Source organism: Carcharodon carcharias, chromosome 20 (assembly GCF_017639515.1).
Source record: "Carcharodon carcharias isolate sCarCar2 chromosome 20, sCarCar2.pri, whole genome shotgun sequence".
In the NCBI taxonomy this organism is placed as follows: domain Eukaryota; kingdom Metazoa; phylum Chordata; class Chondrichthyes; order Lamniformes; family Lamnidae; genus Carcharodon; species Carcharodon carcharias.
This window is the reverse complement of record NC_054486.1, coordinates 42414788-42429506: the sequence shown is the minus strand read 5'-3', so window position 1 is coordinate 42429506 and position 14719 is coordinate 42414788. Positions and strand designations below refer to the sequence as shown.

At 44.9% G+C, this 14719-nt stretch overlaps 1 protein-coding gene across 4 annotated transcripts in view; it reads right to left on the bottom strand.

Annotated features, from left to right (window-relative positions):
* akap6 (A kinase (PRKA) anchor protein 6) overlaps positions 1 to 13715 on the bottom strand; it is a 527594-nt gene extending 513879 nt beyond the window's left edge. For all 4 annotated transcript variants that reach the window (XM_041214722.1, XM_041214723.1, XM_041214726.1 and 1 more), the window contains exon 1: positions 13404 to 13715. In XM_041214722.1, coding sequence (XP_041070656.1) covers positions 13404 to 13715 — 312 coding nt within the window. The remainder of the gene's footprint in view (positions 1 to 13403) is intronic.
* Between the last annotated feature and the right edge of the window lie 1004 nt (positions 13716 to 14719).

Sequence of the window (14719 nt, the reverse complement as noted above, 5' to 3'; positions counted from 1 at the left end):
TTTTTATTTTATTTTGCTAACCTAGTAACTTAAGTTAGATAAAGCAATTAATGAATAAAATTGAAATAATCAATTCAATTTAAAAAATAACTAATTACTTAATTAAATAAATTACATAGGCTCATAGACTCATAGGTGTTTACAGCACAGAAAGAGGCCATCCGTGCCGGTCAACAAAAATCTGAGTACACTAACCCCATTTTCCAGTGTTTGGCCCATAGCCCTGGAGGTTATGGCAACGCAAGTCAATATCTAAATACTTCTTACATGAGAGTTTCTGACTCAACCACCCTTTCAGGCAGTGAGTTCCAGGCTCCCACCATCCTCTGGGTGAAATAGCTTCTGCTTAACACCCCTCTTAGCCTTCTACCTCTTACCTTAAATCTATTGACTCCTCTACTAATGGAAAAAATGCCTTCCTATCCACCCTATCTATGCCTTTCATTATCTTATACACCTCTTTCCAGTTCCCCCTCAACCTTCGCTACTCCAAGGAAAACCATCCCAGCCTATCCAATCTTTCTTAATATCTTAGACCCTCCAGCCCATGCAACATCCTGGTCAATCTTCTCTGCATCCTCTCCAGTACAATCACATCCTTCCTATAATGTGGTGATCAGAACTGCATGCAGTACTCCTTTTGTGGCCGAACCAGTGTTTTATACAGTTCCAGCATAACCTCCCTGCTCTTGTATTCTATGCCTTAGCTAATAAAGGCAAGTATCCCATATGCCTTCTTAACCACCTTATCTACCTTCAGGGATCTGTGGATAAGCACACCTAAGGTGCCTCTGATCTTCAGTATTTTCCAGGGTCCTACCATTCGTAGTGTAATCCCTTGCCTTGTTAGCCCTCCCCAAGTGCATTACCTCATACTTTTCTGGGTTAAATTCCATTTGCCACTGCTCTGCCCATCTGACCAGTCCATTGGTATCCTCCTGCAGATTACGGCTATTCTCCACACTATTTACCACCCTACCAATTTTTGTGCCATCTGCGAACTTCTTGATCACACCCCCTGCATTTAAGTCTAAATTATTTATGTACACCACAAACAACAAGGGCCCCAGCACTGAGCCCTGTGGAACCCCACTGGAAACTGAATTCCAGTCACAGAAACATCCATCTACCATCATCCTCTGCTTCCTGCCTCTTAGCCAATTTTGGATCCGACGTGCCACTTTGCCTTGGATCCCATGGGCTCTTACTTTCTTGACCAGTTTGCCATGACGGACCTTATCAAAAGCCTTGCTAAAGTCCATGTACACCACATCAAATGCATTACCATTATCAGCACTCCTGGTTACCTCCTCATAAAATTCAATAAAATTTGTCAAACACGACCTTCCCTTAACAAATCCATGCTGACTATCCCTGGGTAATCAGTGTCTCTCCATGTGCAAATATATTCTGTCCCTCAGAATTCTTTCTAGTAACTTCCCCACCACCAAGGTTAGACTGACTGGCCTGTAATTTCCTGGTCTATCCCTTCCTTTCCTTTTTAAAAATGGGACAATGTTAGCAGTCCTCCAGACCTCTGGCAACTCACATGTGGCCAGAGAGGATTTGAAAACTACTGCCAGGGCCCCTGATATCAGCTCCCTTTCCTGGGATACATTTCATCCAGGCCTGTGGATTTATTCACTTTTAAGGTCACTAAAACAGCAAGTACCTCCTCTCTCTCTATGTTAATTTCCTCTAATGCTTCACAGGCCTCCACCCTGATCACAGAATCACACAGTGCAGAAGAGGCCCTTCGGCCCATCGAGTCTGCACCGACACATGAGAAACACCTGACCTAACTACTTAATCCCATTTAGCAGCAATTGGCCCATAGCCTTGAATGTTATGACGTGCCAAATGCTCACCCAGATACTTTTTAAAGGATGTGAGGCAACCTGCCTCCAACACCCTCCCAGGCAGCGCATTCCAGACTGTCACCATCTTCTGGGTAAAAAAGTTTTTCCTCACGTCCTCCCTAAACCTCCTGCCCCTCACCTTGAACTTGTGTCCCCTCGTGACTGACCCTTCAACTAAGGGGAACAGCTGCTCCCTATCCACCCTGTCCATGCCCCTCATAATCTTGTACACCTCGATCAGGTTGCTCCTCAATCTTCTCTGCTCCAACAAAAACAACCCAAGTCTATCCAACCTCTCTTCATAACTTAAATGTTTCATCCCATTTCTATACCTGCATCATCCTTTTCCATTGTGAAGGCCGACAAAAAGCATTCATTGAGGACTGTACCCACATCTTCCAGGTCCACACACAGATTACCTCAATGGTCCCTAACTGGCCCTACTCTTTCCCTAGTTATTCTCTTGGTCTTCATATATTTAAAAATCCTCTTTGAGTGTTCCTTTATTCTACCCACCAATGCTTTATCATGCACTCTCCTAGCTTTCCTAATTTCATTTTTAAGAACCCCTTGCACTTTTTATACTTCTCTAGGGAATCTGTCATATTGAGCCCTTGGTATTTGCCAGAAGCTTCTCTTTTTTCTTAATCTTAACCTTTATGTCCTTTGACATCCAGGGTTCTCCAGACTTTGCCCCCGCTTTTGTCTTCATGGGAACATATTTGCCCTGTACTCTCACTATTTCCTCCTTGAATGCCTCCCACTGTTCTGACATAGTTTTATCTGCAAATAGCTGCTCCCAGTCCACTTCGGCCAAATTGTATCTCATCTTAGTAAAATTAGCCTTTCCCCAGTTTAGAAATTTTATTCCTGGCCCAACCTTATCCTTTTCCATTACTATCCTAAGTTATGGTCACTATCTCCAAAATGCTCCCCTACTGATACGCCTTCCACTTGCCCAGGCTCATTTCCGAACATTAGGTCCAAAACTGCCCCCTCCCTTGTTGGGCTTTCTATGTACTGGCTAAAAAAGTTCTCCTGGATGCAACTTAAGAATTTTGCTCCCTCCCCACCTTGCATACTAAAACGATCCCAGTTAATATTTTGGTAGTTGAAATCCCCTACTATTACTGCCTTGTTATTCTTACACTTCTCTGAAATTTGGTTACATGTTTGATCCTCTATCTTTCCCTGGCTGTTTGGGGGCCTATTATATACATCCAACAGTGTGTTTTCCCCTTTTGTGTTTTTTACTTCTACCCATTTAGCCTCATTTGATGATCCTTCTAAGATATCATTCCCCCTCACTGCTATAATTAGTTCCTTGATCAATATTGTGACACCCCCTTCTCTTCTTTCCCTCTCTCTATCTCGTCTGAATACCCTATAACCAAGAATGTTGAGCTGCCAATCCTGCCCTTCTTTTAGCTGAGTCTCGGATATAAATATGACATCATACTTCCACATTCCTATCTGTGCCCTCAGCTCATCTGTCTTATTTCTCAGGCTCCTTGCATTAAAATATATTCCATTTAGTCTTACTAAACTCACTTCTTTCTTATCTAGCCTATGTTTCCTCTGCCCTCCAGACTCACTTAACTAGCATTTTAACTTCTAATTCTATCTCAGTGTCTCTCCCCTCTGAACTACTTTTCAGGATCCCACCCCCCTGCCAGTTTACTTTAAATCCGCCCCAACAGCATTAGCAAACCTCCCCGTGAGGATGTTGGTCCCATTCCTGTTCGGATGTAACTTGTACAGGCCCCACCTTCCCCAAAAATTGTCCCAATGCCCCAGGAACCTAAAGCCCTCCCTCCTGCACCATCTCTCCAGCCACGCATTCATCTGCTCTATCTGCGTAGCACCTGGAGTAATCTGGAGACTACTACCTTTGAAGTCCTGCTTTTCAATTAAGTACCTAATATCCTAAAGTCTGCTTGCAGGACCTTGTTTCCCTTTGTTCCTATGTCATTGATCCTAACATGGACCACAACCTCTGGCCGTTCATCCTCCCCCTTCAGAATGCTCTGCAGCCGTTCCATGACATCCTTGACCCTGGTACCCGGGAGGCAACATACCATCCTGGAGCCACGTCAATGGCCGCAGAAGCGCCTGTCCACTCCCTTCATTAACGAATCCCCTACCACTATTGCCCTTCAACACTCTTTCCTCCGCCCCACCGAGCAGCTGGACCACCCACAGTGCCATGACCTTGGCTCTGGTTGGCCTCCACAGAGGAACCATCACTCTCACTGTTTTCCAAGGCCGAAAAATGATGTGCCAGTGAGGATTCCTTTACTATCTGCCTGGTCCCCTTCTACTGTCCGGTGGTCAACCATGTCCTCTCTGCTTGCACTTCCTGTGGGGTGACCACATCCTGAAACATGCTATCTACGAACTGCTCAGCCTTGTGAATGCACCCTAGTGCCCCTAGCTGCCGCTCAAGCTCCAAAACCCAAATTAGACAGACACTGCAATGCATGTGCTGTGGCATCACTGCAGCATCTGAGAGTTTGTGCACAGCATTGTGATACCGGACAATCACATCTGCTGTAACTATCTGCAGCACATGGAACTTCAGCTCAAAGCTGTGGAGATGGTGTTTGTGCTGCAGATATTTTGGGGCATCAGGGAGGGGAAGAGCTGAACACTCTATTCTGGGAGACAGTCACACCCCTTAGGTTAAGTAGTATTTTAGACGTGGTCAATGGTCAGAAGCAGGAGGGTGTGAGTGTGAATCAGGCAGGTAGGGGGATCCAGATGTAGTGATGGTGGAGGGTCAGCCTTGACCTTGAGCAACAGGCAAGAGGTACTTGTAACCTGTGTGGATGAGAACAAGGACTTCACAGTGATTGGGAAAACTGGCCATAGTACCATTGAGCAGGAGGGAGTGAAAAAGAAAGTGGTAGTGATAGAGGGCTGTATGGGCAAAGGAGTAGATACAGTTGTTTGCAGCCATGACCAGGAGTCAATGGCTGTGTTGCCTGCCCGGTGCCAGAGTGAAAGCCTTTTCTTCACAGCTGAAGAAGAACTTGGAGTGGAAGAGAGAGAATCCAGTTGCCATGATTGACATATGAACCAACAACATAAATAGAATGAGGAATGATGTTCTGTTCGAAGAACTTGAGGAGATAGAGTCCATATTAAAAAGCATAATCTCTTTGGAACTGTTACCTGAGCCATGCACAAATTGGCAGAGGGATAAACAGATTGGATGGTTAAATGCGTTGCAGAAGGAGTGGTGTGGGAGGCAAGAATTGCACTTCATGGGCCACCGACAACTATACTGGGGAAAGGGGGGGCTGTTGCATTAGGGCAGATTCAATTTAAACTGGGCTGGCATCTGGGTCCTGAAGAATCGAATAACTAGGACACTAGATAGAGCCTTAAACTCAAAGGAAGTTTGGGAGGATTCAGGATATGGTAAATTCAAAAACAGCACAGGAAATATTAAGATAAAAGCAAAATATTGCAGATGCTGGAAATCTGAAATAAAAACAGAAAATGTTGGAAAAACTCAGCAGGTCTAGCAGCATCTGTGGAGAGAGAAACAGAGTTAATGTTTTGAGTCTGTATGACCCTTCTTCAGAAAACGAGAAGTAGGAATGTGATGGATTTTATACTGTTTAAGAGGGTGTGAAGCAGGTGGAGCAGAATAGAAGGTCAGGGATAGGGTGGGAGCTCAGGAGGGATTGACAAATGCCATGGCTACAAGACAAAGGAAGTGTTAATGGTAGTGGTAAAAAGTAAAGAAGGTGCTGAAAGTGGCATAAAGGTAAGATAGCAGAAGGTGTTAATAGCAGAACAAGGGTCAGCACTCTGTGAATGCACAACTCAGAAACAAGTAGCAGATGATCCTCTGGGGATGGGTGGGGTGGTTGGGGAAAAAGGATTAAAAAAATAAAAATTAATAAAAATAAAATTTTTTTAAATTGGATTTAAAAAGGGGTCAAGATGGAGGAAAGAGTTCATGATCTGAAGTTGTTGAATTCAATGTTTAAGTCTGAAAGACTATAAAGTGCCTCATCAGAAGATGAGGTGCTGTTCCTCCAGTTTGCACTGGGCTTCACTGGAACATTGCAGCAGGCCAAGGACAGGCAGATGCATATGACAGCAAGATGGTGTATTGAAATGGCAAGTGATAGGAAGGTCTGGGTCATGCTCATGGACTGAGTGAAGGTGTTCCGCAAAGTGGTCATCCAGTCTGCGTTTAGTCTTCCCAACGTAGTGGAGACTGCATTGGGAGCAGCGAATACAGTAGACCAAACTGAAGGAGGTGAAATATCAAGGCTGTAGAGCAGAGAATGTTTTGGCTAAAAACAAGCAGAGTGGGTCAGGAATGGATAGTGAGGGCCAAATTTTCGCTCCGGAAACTGGTGCAGAGTTGGGAAAATTTCCGACTTTGCAAACCCGACTTGAAACATCCCCGAATGATTGGACTATCACTCTAGGGAATGGGGGCTATCTGGTGCTGGGCCCAATGTGGGTTATGTGACTCTGTGAGGAGTTAAAAGGCGAGCTGGTAAGAAGATCCTGCTGTGAGGGAGGAAGTGGATAGAGGTGAAGCTGTCATTTGGAGGAGACATCAGTCAACAGTCTGGTGAATACTAACTGTAATACCTGTCTAACTGCTTTCTGGCACTGGAAGAGATGGCCCATCATGAGCTTCCAGAGAGAAAATAGTCATTGGTGCTAACTATTCACATTGCAATAAAGGAGCACCCTCTATAAAGTTAAGGCTGGAAAAGCTTCACAAGACACAGCCATTAAGATGGCAGTATCTTGCACCATCAGCCCCTCTCGATATTCAGCATTGACTCGCATTACTATCATGTCTCAGTGGACGACTGATACACACCACACCAGCCACGATCCTTTGCTCTTCCACCTACCCTCTTTCCACCCAATTATCAGGGTGCGGTCATATAATTGAGCCTTGATCAGGACTCTCACAGCTCCACACTATCATGGCAGAACATTGTGACTCATAGGGATCAGGCCAGCAAGGTGGTTAGTGGTCAGGAACACAGCATGCAAATCTGGGAGTGACAGGAACAAAAGCCAGGCTACCCTGAATTTGTCCAGGTCCATGGTCCACCAATCCCACCCCTAACATAAGGCATTGATGAGATAGAGAACTATTCTTCATGTATGTAAGCAGATATGTGTGTGAGACCATTCGGAGCTGGAAGCCTTATGTGCCTCCAGATCCTGGTGGACGAGGTCCAGAGATGGCACTCCATATTATACCCGAGTAACTGCCAGAACCTGCCCACAGGAACTAAGAGGGCATGGCAAGGGATAGACTGCACTATGCGCATAGCAGGGGACCATGGAAGATTGTGGGTACAATGTTGAAAGAGGTGCCATGACCTGCTGCACTCCAGCACACAGAAGTCCAAGTAATGGTTCACACCTGAACACAGGACCTATGGTTGGAGACCTGGCACATATCTCTCCTATAGCATAGACGCGTGCATGTTGAAGCCACTCCTGCAGGTGCACAGTGTAGAGATGTGAATGTCTACTGTGTTTTGCTGCCGCACTCAAGAGATTTGTCCCTGGTCGCACCATATATGAGGCTAACATTACTCTTTATGTTGTATCCGCAGGACAACAGGGCCAATAACACAATGGAGATGGCCTGGACTGGGGATATGCCCTCGAGGCTATGGGGAATAAGGAACACAGAGGAGATAGCCATGGATGTAGCCAGGGTGCCTGCCAGGCTGTTTGTCAGGGATGGAAATTGCCCATAGCAGATGGGAAAGATGGTGGTGGAACACTTTGAAACATGGTGTTAATGGTGCAGGTGATGCTGTTAGTTCACTAAGCAGGAAGGGGACTTAGCATGAGAGGGATAGCGAAGGTTGAGTTGCATGAAGAGGGCAGGGCAATAATAGTTGAAGGCCATGGCATGTCCCACAGCATGCTCTCACAATGTGAAGGGCTATACGTCATCACATAATTTTGTGTCTCACACAGGTCCCAGCACCAGTAGATCACCACCACCCCCACCGCACCCCCATACAACCTCATCCCTTGGGCATCAGGACAACAAAGAAATGTCCAAAGTGGTATCGTCACATCTGACTAGCCTACACTCCATCAACACAGATACTAGCACATAGGAGGGATATAGTGCGTATTAGAGTCAGTTGCATGTGGTGAAGGGCACTACACCAGAATGCAGAAGGGGATGTCTGAGTCACAGGCATTTTTGCACAGTTCCCCTCGGAGCAGGGAGGAAAGTCACTATGATGCTCCAGTCAGAAAGGAGGTAATTTTTTGGGGCATCAGCAGTAGATGTGTGGAGGATCAATTATCAGACTTAAAAATTTTGTCCAGTTCATCAGATGCACTTCAAGCATGAGAGCTGCATTGAAGACAGTCATCCATGGAGGAGAAAAAGGGTGGCAATGTCAGACTAGCTGAGGGGCAGGCCCATGTAGCCATGGCTGAATCTTTGCAGGAGAGGGTCATCAACAGAAGCCTGCTAATCCAGAGTAGCTTCACTTATACCCTTGAAAGATCACAATTTACATGAGCCAGTCCGGGTGAGCAGCCTCCATTTAATAAGCCTTTAGTATGGAAGCCATACTTCCTCAGGGAAATACCCATCCCCAACAAGAGAGAAAACCAACAGCACATACAGAAACTCAGTGTCATCAACATGGCTGAAATCATGATCATCTTGGACTCAACATCATTCACAAATATACCTTGAGAAGTCATTCAGAACCTGGACCCTGCACATATATGTTAGCAGCTGTCAATGAGCTGGTCAAAATGCCATTCTGTGCCTACTTAACTATACCCACTATATCGAGAGTGTCAGTAGGCAGCAGGGCCTATGGCCTTCACATATGATTGCACGTGCTAACAGTACTGCAGCTACCGCACATTGTGCAGGGTGAGGCCACACCCCTGTTCGAACAACTCCTTCAATTACCTTCCACATTATCCAACTAACACCGGCATCCAGTGTCAGGAGTGTAACATCTATAACATGCAACACATTGGCTCCCCGTGAAACCACAGACTCTACCACTGAGAAGACAAAGGTTTCCAATGTAGTGAGGAGACCACACAAGCATGATTCCCTGGAGCATATATGCCATCTTGACATGCAGAAAATCCACTTATGTGACTGTAATGCTCACATGTAGATGACTGCTTTCAACACAGCTCTCAAGTTTGAAGTACACCTGATGAACTAGATTTGATCTTTGAGTCTGATCATTGATCTCCCTTAAAGACAACCATTGAGGGGCATGAAATGCTGCAAGGAGCATCTCAATCCACAACGCTTGGTGCTCAAGCTCTGAGTGAATTGATCCAGGCTACTGAGTGAGCCTTGGCCACTTTGCAGGCAGTTACACTGCTCTTGCATCCACTCTGAGTGATGCTGCATATGTGCCTCCATGAGATTGGCCATTCTCGCATGGTTGGAGCTGATGTGGTCGAGCCCCCAAGATAAGGTGGAGTTCATCACCACAATGGACGGACCCACTTGCAAGTGTACGAGCTCACGTTGCCTCAGGAAACTCCACCAGATCTCCACACATAAGCTGATGCTCCAAATACCACATCCAAACGGTGACTCCTGAGCCTCTACCTCCTTACCCACTAGAGCCATCATTGGGACTTTTCTCCATTCTTCCAGGGGGACAGTTGTATGCACAGTTGTATGTAACTCAGACATCTCCTCCTGCACTCTGGTGCAGAGCCCTTTACCACATGCCACCAACTCTACATACGCATTACATTCCTCCTATGTGCTAGTTTCTATGTAGGTTAGTCAGATGTGACACCATCTCCTTGGATATCGCTTCGGCCTTCTGATGCACAGGGGATGAGGAGGCCTGGGGAGGGGGTGGGGGGGTGGTGAGTGTGAGCAAGCAGCACTGGGACCTGTGTGAGACACAGAAGTGCATAATGATATTCAGCTCTTCATATTGTGATACATGCCATTGTCTTCAAATATTATCACGCTGCCCTTTTCATGCAACCCAAACTTCGCATTCCCCCTCATTCTAACTTCCCTTTCTCCTGAGTGAACTAACAGCATCACCTCTGCCATTCCCACCATGTTCTAAGGTGCCTCTAACATTGCCTTTAGCACCTGTAAAGGGCGATTCTCTAGCCCTGACAATCAGCCAGTCAGGCACCCTGGCTACCTACATGGCTGTCTCCTTCACATTCTTTATCTGCTGTAGCCTCATGGCCCCACCCCCAGTCCAGGCCATCTCCCTGCCATCATGGGTGCTCTTTCTCAGCAGATAAAAAATAATGTTAGCCTAATATATAGTGCTACCAGGTTCAAATCTCTTGAAAGTGGCAGTGCATCGCAGCGGACATTCACAACTGTGCATCCTCAGAAGCAGCTTTGACATACAAGTCTCCATGTTATAGGAGAAGAACGTGCCAGGTCTCCAACCATAGGTGCAACATTCTGATGTGAACAATCACTTGGGCTTGTTTGTGCCTCACATTGCCAGAATGCAGCAGATCGTGGAACCTCTTCTTTCATTGAATCTATAATCTTCTGTGGTCCGCTTCTGTCCTCACAGTGGAGTTTATTCCTGCCGCTGTGGTCATTGTGGGCAGGTTCTGCCATCCATTAAGATAAAATCTGAAGCACCATCTCTGGACCTCCTCCACCAGCATCTGGAGGTCCCTGGTCACTGAAGTGGGGCTCCTTCCCCACTTTCCGTTCTGTGAGAAATGCTGGTATAAGAAATGGAAAAACAAAAGGCACATAAGGCGTCCAGCTTCAAATGGTCTCACGCACATCTCTGCCTACATACATAAAGAATAGTTCCCTATCTCATCAATGCCTAATGTTGGGAGGGCGGGATTGGTGGTGGGCAATAGGTCTGGACAAATGCAGGGTAGCCTGGCTTTTGCTCCTATCACTCCCAGATTAGCATGCTGTGCTCCTGACCACTAACTACCCTCCTGGCCTGATCCCACTGAGTCACAATGTTCTGCCATGACAATGTGGTGTTGTGAGAGTCACAATCAAGGCTCAATTATATGGCTGCACCCTGAGAGATAGGTGGAAAGAGGATAGGTGGAAGGTGGAAAATCATGGCTAATGTGGTGTGCAACAGTCATCACCTGAAGCAACGTAGTAACCTGAGTCAATACAGAGTATCAGGTGCTGCTGATGGCACCAAGATGCTGCCATTTCCATGGTTGTGTTTTATGATGCTTTACCAGCCTGAATTGGGTAGGGGGTGCCCTTCATTATAATGTGAACATTCAGCAACAATGTTTCTCTGAAAAACCCATGATGCCCAGTGTCAGCAACCAGTTGGACAACTATTGCAGTTCATACTCACCTGATTATTGATTAATGTCTCCCCCAAGTAATATCAATACTCCCATCCACTTGCTGCCTCACAGCGTGAAGTCCTTACCTCCTTACCTTCCAAACCCTGGCCGAGTCGCGTAATCTATGCTGGGCCTGCCTCTGCATCTCCACTACTTCAGGGGTTGGTGGGCCTGAGTCATGTTAGCCCCCATTCTCCCAGAGCAAAAATTCAACATCCAGGGAAGTTTCTCCAGAGTTGTGTTTGAGGAGTTGGGAATTTTCCCGACTCTGCATACCTGACTCTAGAACAAAAATCCAACCCTACATATCTGTCTTCATGATAGAAAACACCAAAAACATTCTAGGAATAATGGGGACCCAAGTGTCTAGCAAGAATGCAGAACTTAGGAGATCAGTCTAAGTGAAGAAATAGTACTGAAGAAATTAAAGGGACTTAAATGGTGGCAAATCCTGGATCTGATGACCTCCATTCTGGAGGTTGTTGGAGATAGTGGACAGTGGTTTTAATCTTCCAGTCTTAGGTTCTGCAATAGTTCCCAAGGATTGAAAGGGAGCAAAACATCAGCCCACTATTCAAGAAAGGAGGAAGAGAGAAAACAGGGAAAACAGGCCAATTTGCCTAACATTGGCAGTAGGCAAAATGTTACAATCCGTTATGGTAACAGGGAACAGAGCACCTCGAAAATCATAAAATGATTAAGCAGAGTCAACATGGATTTGTGAAAGGGAAATCAGGTTTGACAAATCTGTTCAAGTGTTTTGGGGGCATAGATTTAAGGTAAGGGGCAGGAGGTTAAGAGAGGATTTGAGGAAAAATGTTTTCAACCAGAGGGTGGTTGGAATCTGGAACACACTGCCTGAGGGAGTGGTAGGGGCAGGAACCCTTACAATATTTAAGAAGTATTTAGATGAGCACTTGAAACACCATAGCATACAAGGACTACGGGCCAAGTGCTGGAAAATGGGATTAGAATAGATAGGTGCTTGATGGCCGGCATGGATACAATGGGCCGAAGGGCCTGTTTCTGTGCTGTATACCTCTATAACTCTGTGCTTTGAGAGCAAAACCAGTAGGATGGATCAGGGGAAAACCAGTGGATGTAGTGTATTTGGATTTTCAAAAAGCATTCAGTAAGGCGCCATACAAGAATTTATTAGGGCCCATGGAATTGAGGGTAATATATTAGAATGGACTGAGGTTTGGCTAATGGCTTAAAACAGAGAGTAGGAATAAACAGGACATTTTCGGATTGGCAGGCTATAATTAGCAGAGAACCACAAGGATCAATACCTGGGCTCAGTAATGGCTGCTGCTGGGACTACAAGCAATCCCAAGAAGGTAGACAATATGGATACTGAACTAAGTCTGGAGTTGTTGATCAGTCAGAGAGGGACTGGGGATCCTATAAAGGGGGGACGGGGTCATGGTTTGGAGGCCAGAGAGGGACTCTCAAAAAAGGGGATAATATTTTAGGTGGGGTGGCTCCAATCAGTAAAGGGAAACATCCAAAGGAGGCACCTGTCCCCCCTCCTTCCCACCTTTTCACCTGAGATGATGAAGGAGCAGGCTTCCTTTGCAGTCTGGGTGGAAGCAGGCCACTAACTGGCTAGTTAAGGACCTCAATAGGCCTAAGGGCAGGTGGACAGGCTGGCTGATGCCTTATCCACCCATTGTATTATGAGGAAAAGCTCAGGGGTGACTGGGAAGGCAGTGGACTAGCCACCTGTCCTATTTTACATACCCCTTGCATGCAAATACACTGGCTGGGGGGCCATAAAAGCCCCCAACATTTCATGTCGAATATGACCCTTTAAATGAAATCATAAGTCATGTTCGCCTTGAAACATTAACAATTTCTCTCTGCACAGATGCTGCCAGTCTGAGTTCTTCCAGCATTTTCTGTTTTAATTCAGATTTCCAGCATCTGCAATATTTTATTTTTATTATAGCACAATTAGTTGGTCAGATTAATAACCCCATCTTCTGTCAGTAGTCCATATCCACACACATATCATGCTCAATTATGTTAAACTGCATCCCATTACAGAAATTGCAATTCAACCAAAAATGTATTTATTCCAACTGTTTTAATGCTAGTTGGGGTTTACATTTAATGATTCAATACCGATTGATTTTCAGTTCATGTATTAATTCAAATCAAGATTTATTGCTATGGGAAAAAGGCTCCTCCCTCCATTCGTACCTTTAATTGGACCAGGTGAACATCTACATGCCTATTCTCAGTATCTTGCTGCACAGAATAGGTAAGGTCTCGCACTCGCTCTGATGTCATACGAAGCCACGTTTCTATTTCTGGCAGGTGAAGTACGACTTTCCAGTCTGCTCCAGTGTGAAGTGGTGGGGGTTTCTCATAGCGCTGGATAGCATCATGTTCCTTCATGCTTCCCTCATCCTCTGGCTCTTCCAGAGGAGTCATGTTTGTGATCATAGGAGATGCATCTGTTGCCATGGCATCCAACTCTTGGCTATTCACTGGGGTCAGTACGATGCTCATGGCTGTTGTGGTTCAAGCCACCCTGGGATCCTTTTGAGTTCAGCTGAAGAGATATACAAACAACACCAAAAGATAATAAATCTGCCTGCAGGTAAAGTTGAATCAAAACCTAAATAGATTTAATTTGAATATTAGCTTACTAGATCCATCTAGTTCAATTCCTTTCAGTTTTGAGATAGCTTTCCAATGTTTTTATAAGCAATATCTCATGATACAAAGCATGCCAGGATAGATCACACAAGAACTGATCCATAGAGGAGGCACCAAGCATGTTTGTGAGACTACTTGAAGGAACTGACCTCTTAGGGGGAAAAGAAAAAGAACTATTTTGATGAAAAGTTTCCATTTTAGTAATTCATGCACATCTCTGTCTTAAACTCCTTGTGGAAACATGACATGCAAATTCAGTGGGATTTGCTCCTGTGAACATGCACAGACCTCTGCCCAAATTATTTCAAACAGAATAGAAAACTCCAAGACTATTATCCTTTATTAGGTTCCCAAGACAATACAGTATACAGTACTTAAAAGAGAATACAATATGTTATCGCTATTCTATGTTATTGTTTAAATTATGAATCATTTTAAATAGCCTATTTTTCTATGTTTTATTATTCTCTATGTTGTCTTTTTTTTAATTGTTCTCAGGGCACAGGCAACAGTGACAAGGACACATTCGTTGCCAAATCTTAGTTGCCCTGAGAAGATGGTGCTGGATTTTTTCCTTGAATTACTATACTCATCATGGCGACGGTGCAAGATACTGAATTCCAGAATGTTTGTCCAGTGAGAATGAAGGGACAATGATATATATCCAAGTTAATGCTGTTCTTTTATCTGTTTACAAAGCCAATTAGCAAGTTGTTCTATAGCAATCTATACAGACCAGTTTCATAATAAAAACATGATATTAAATTGAGGCAGTGTTAATTTCATGATATTCATTCTCCCTAACATTTCATTTTGATGTAAAAAGCAAAGAAAAAGTTAAACTATAGGTGATT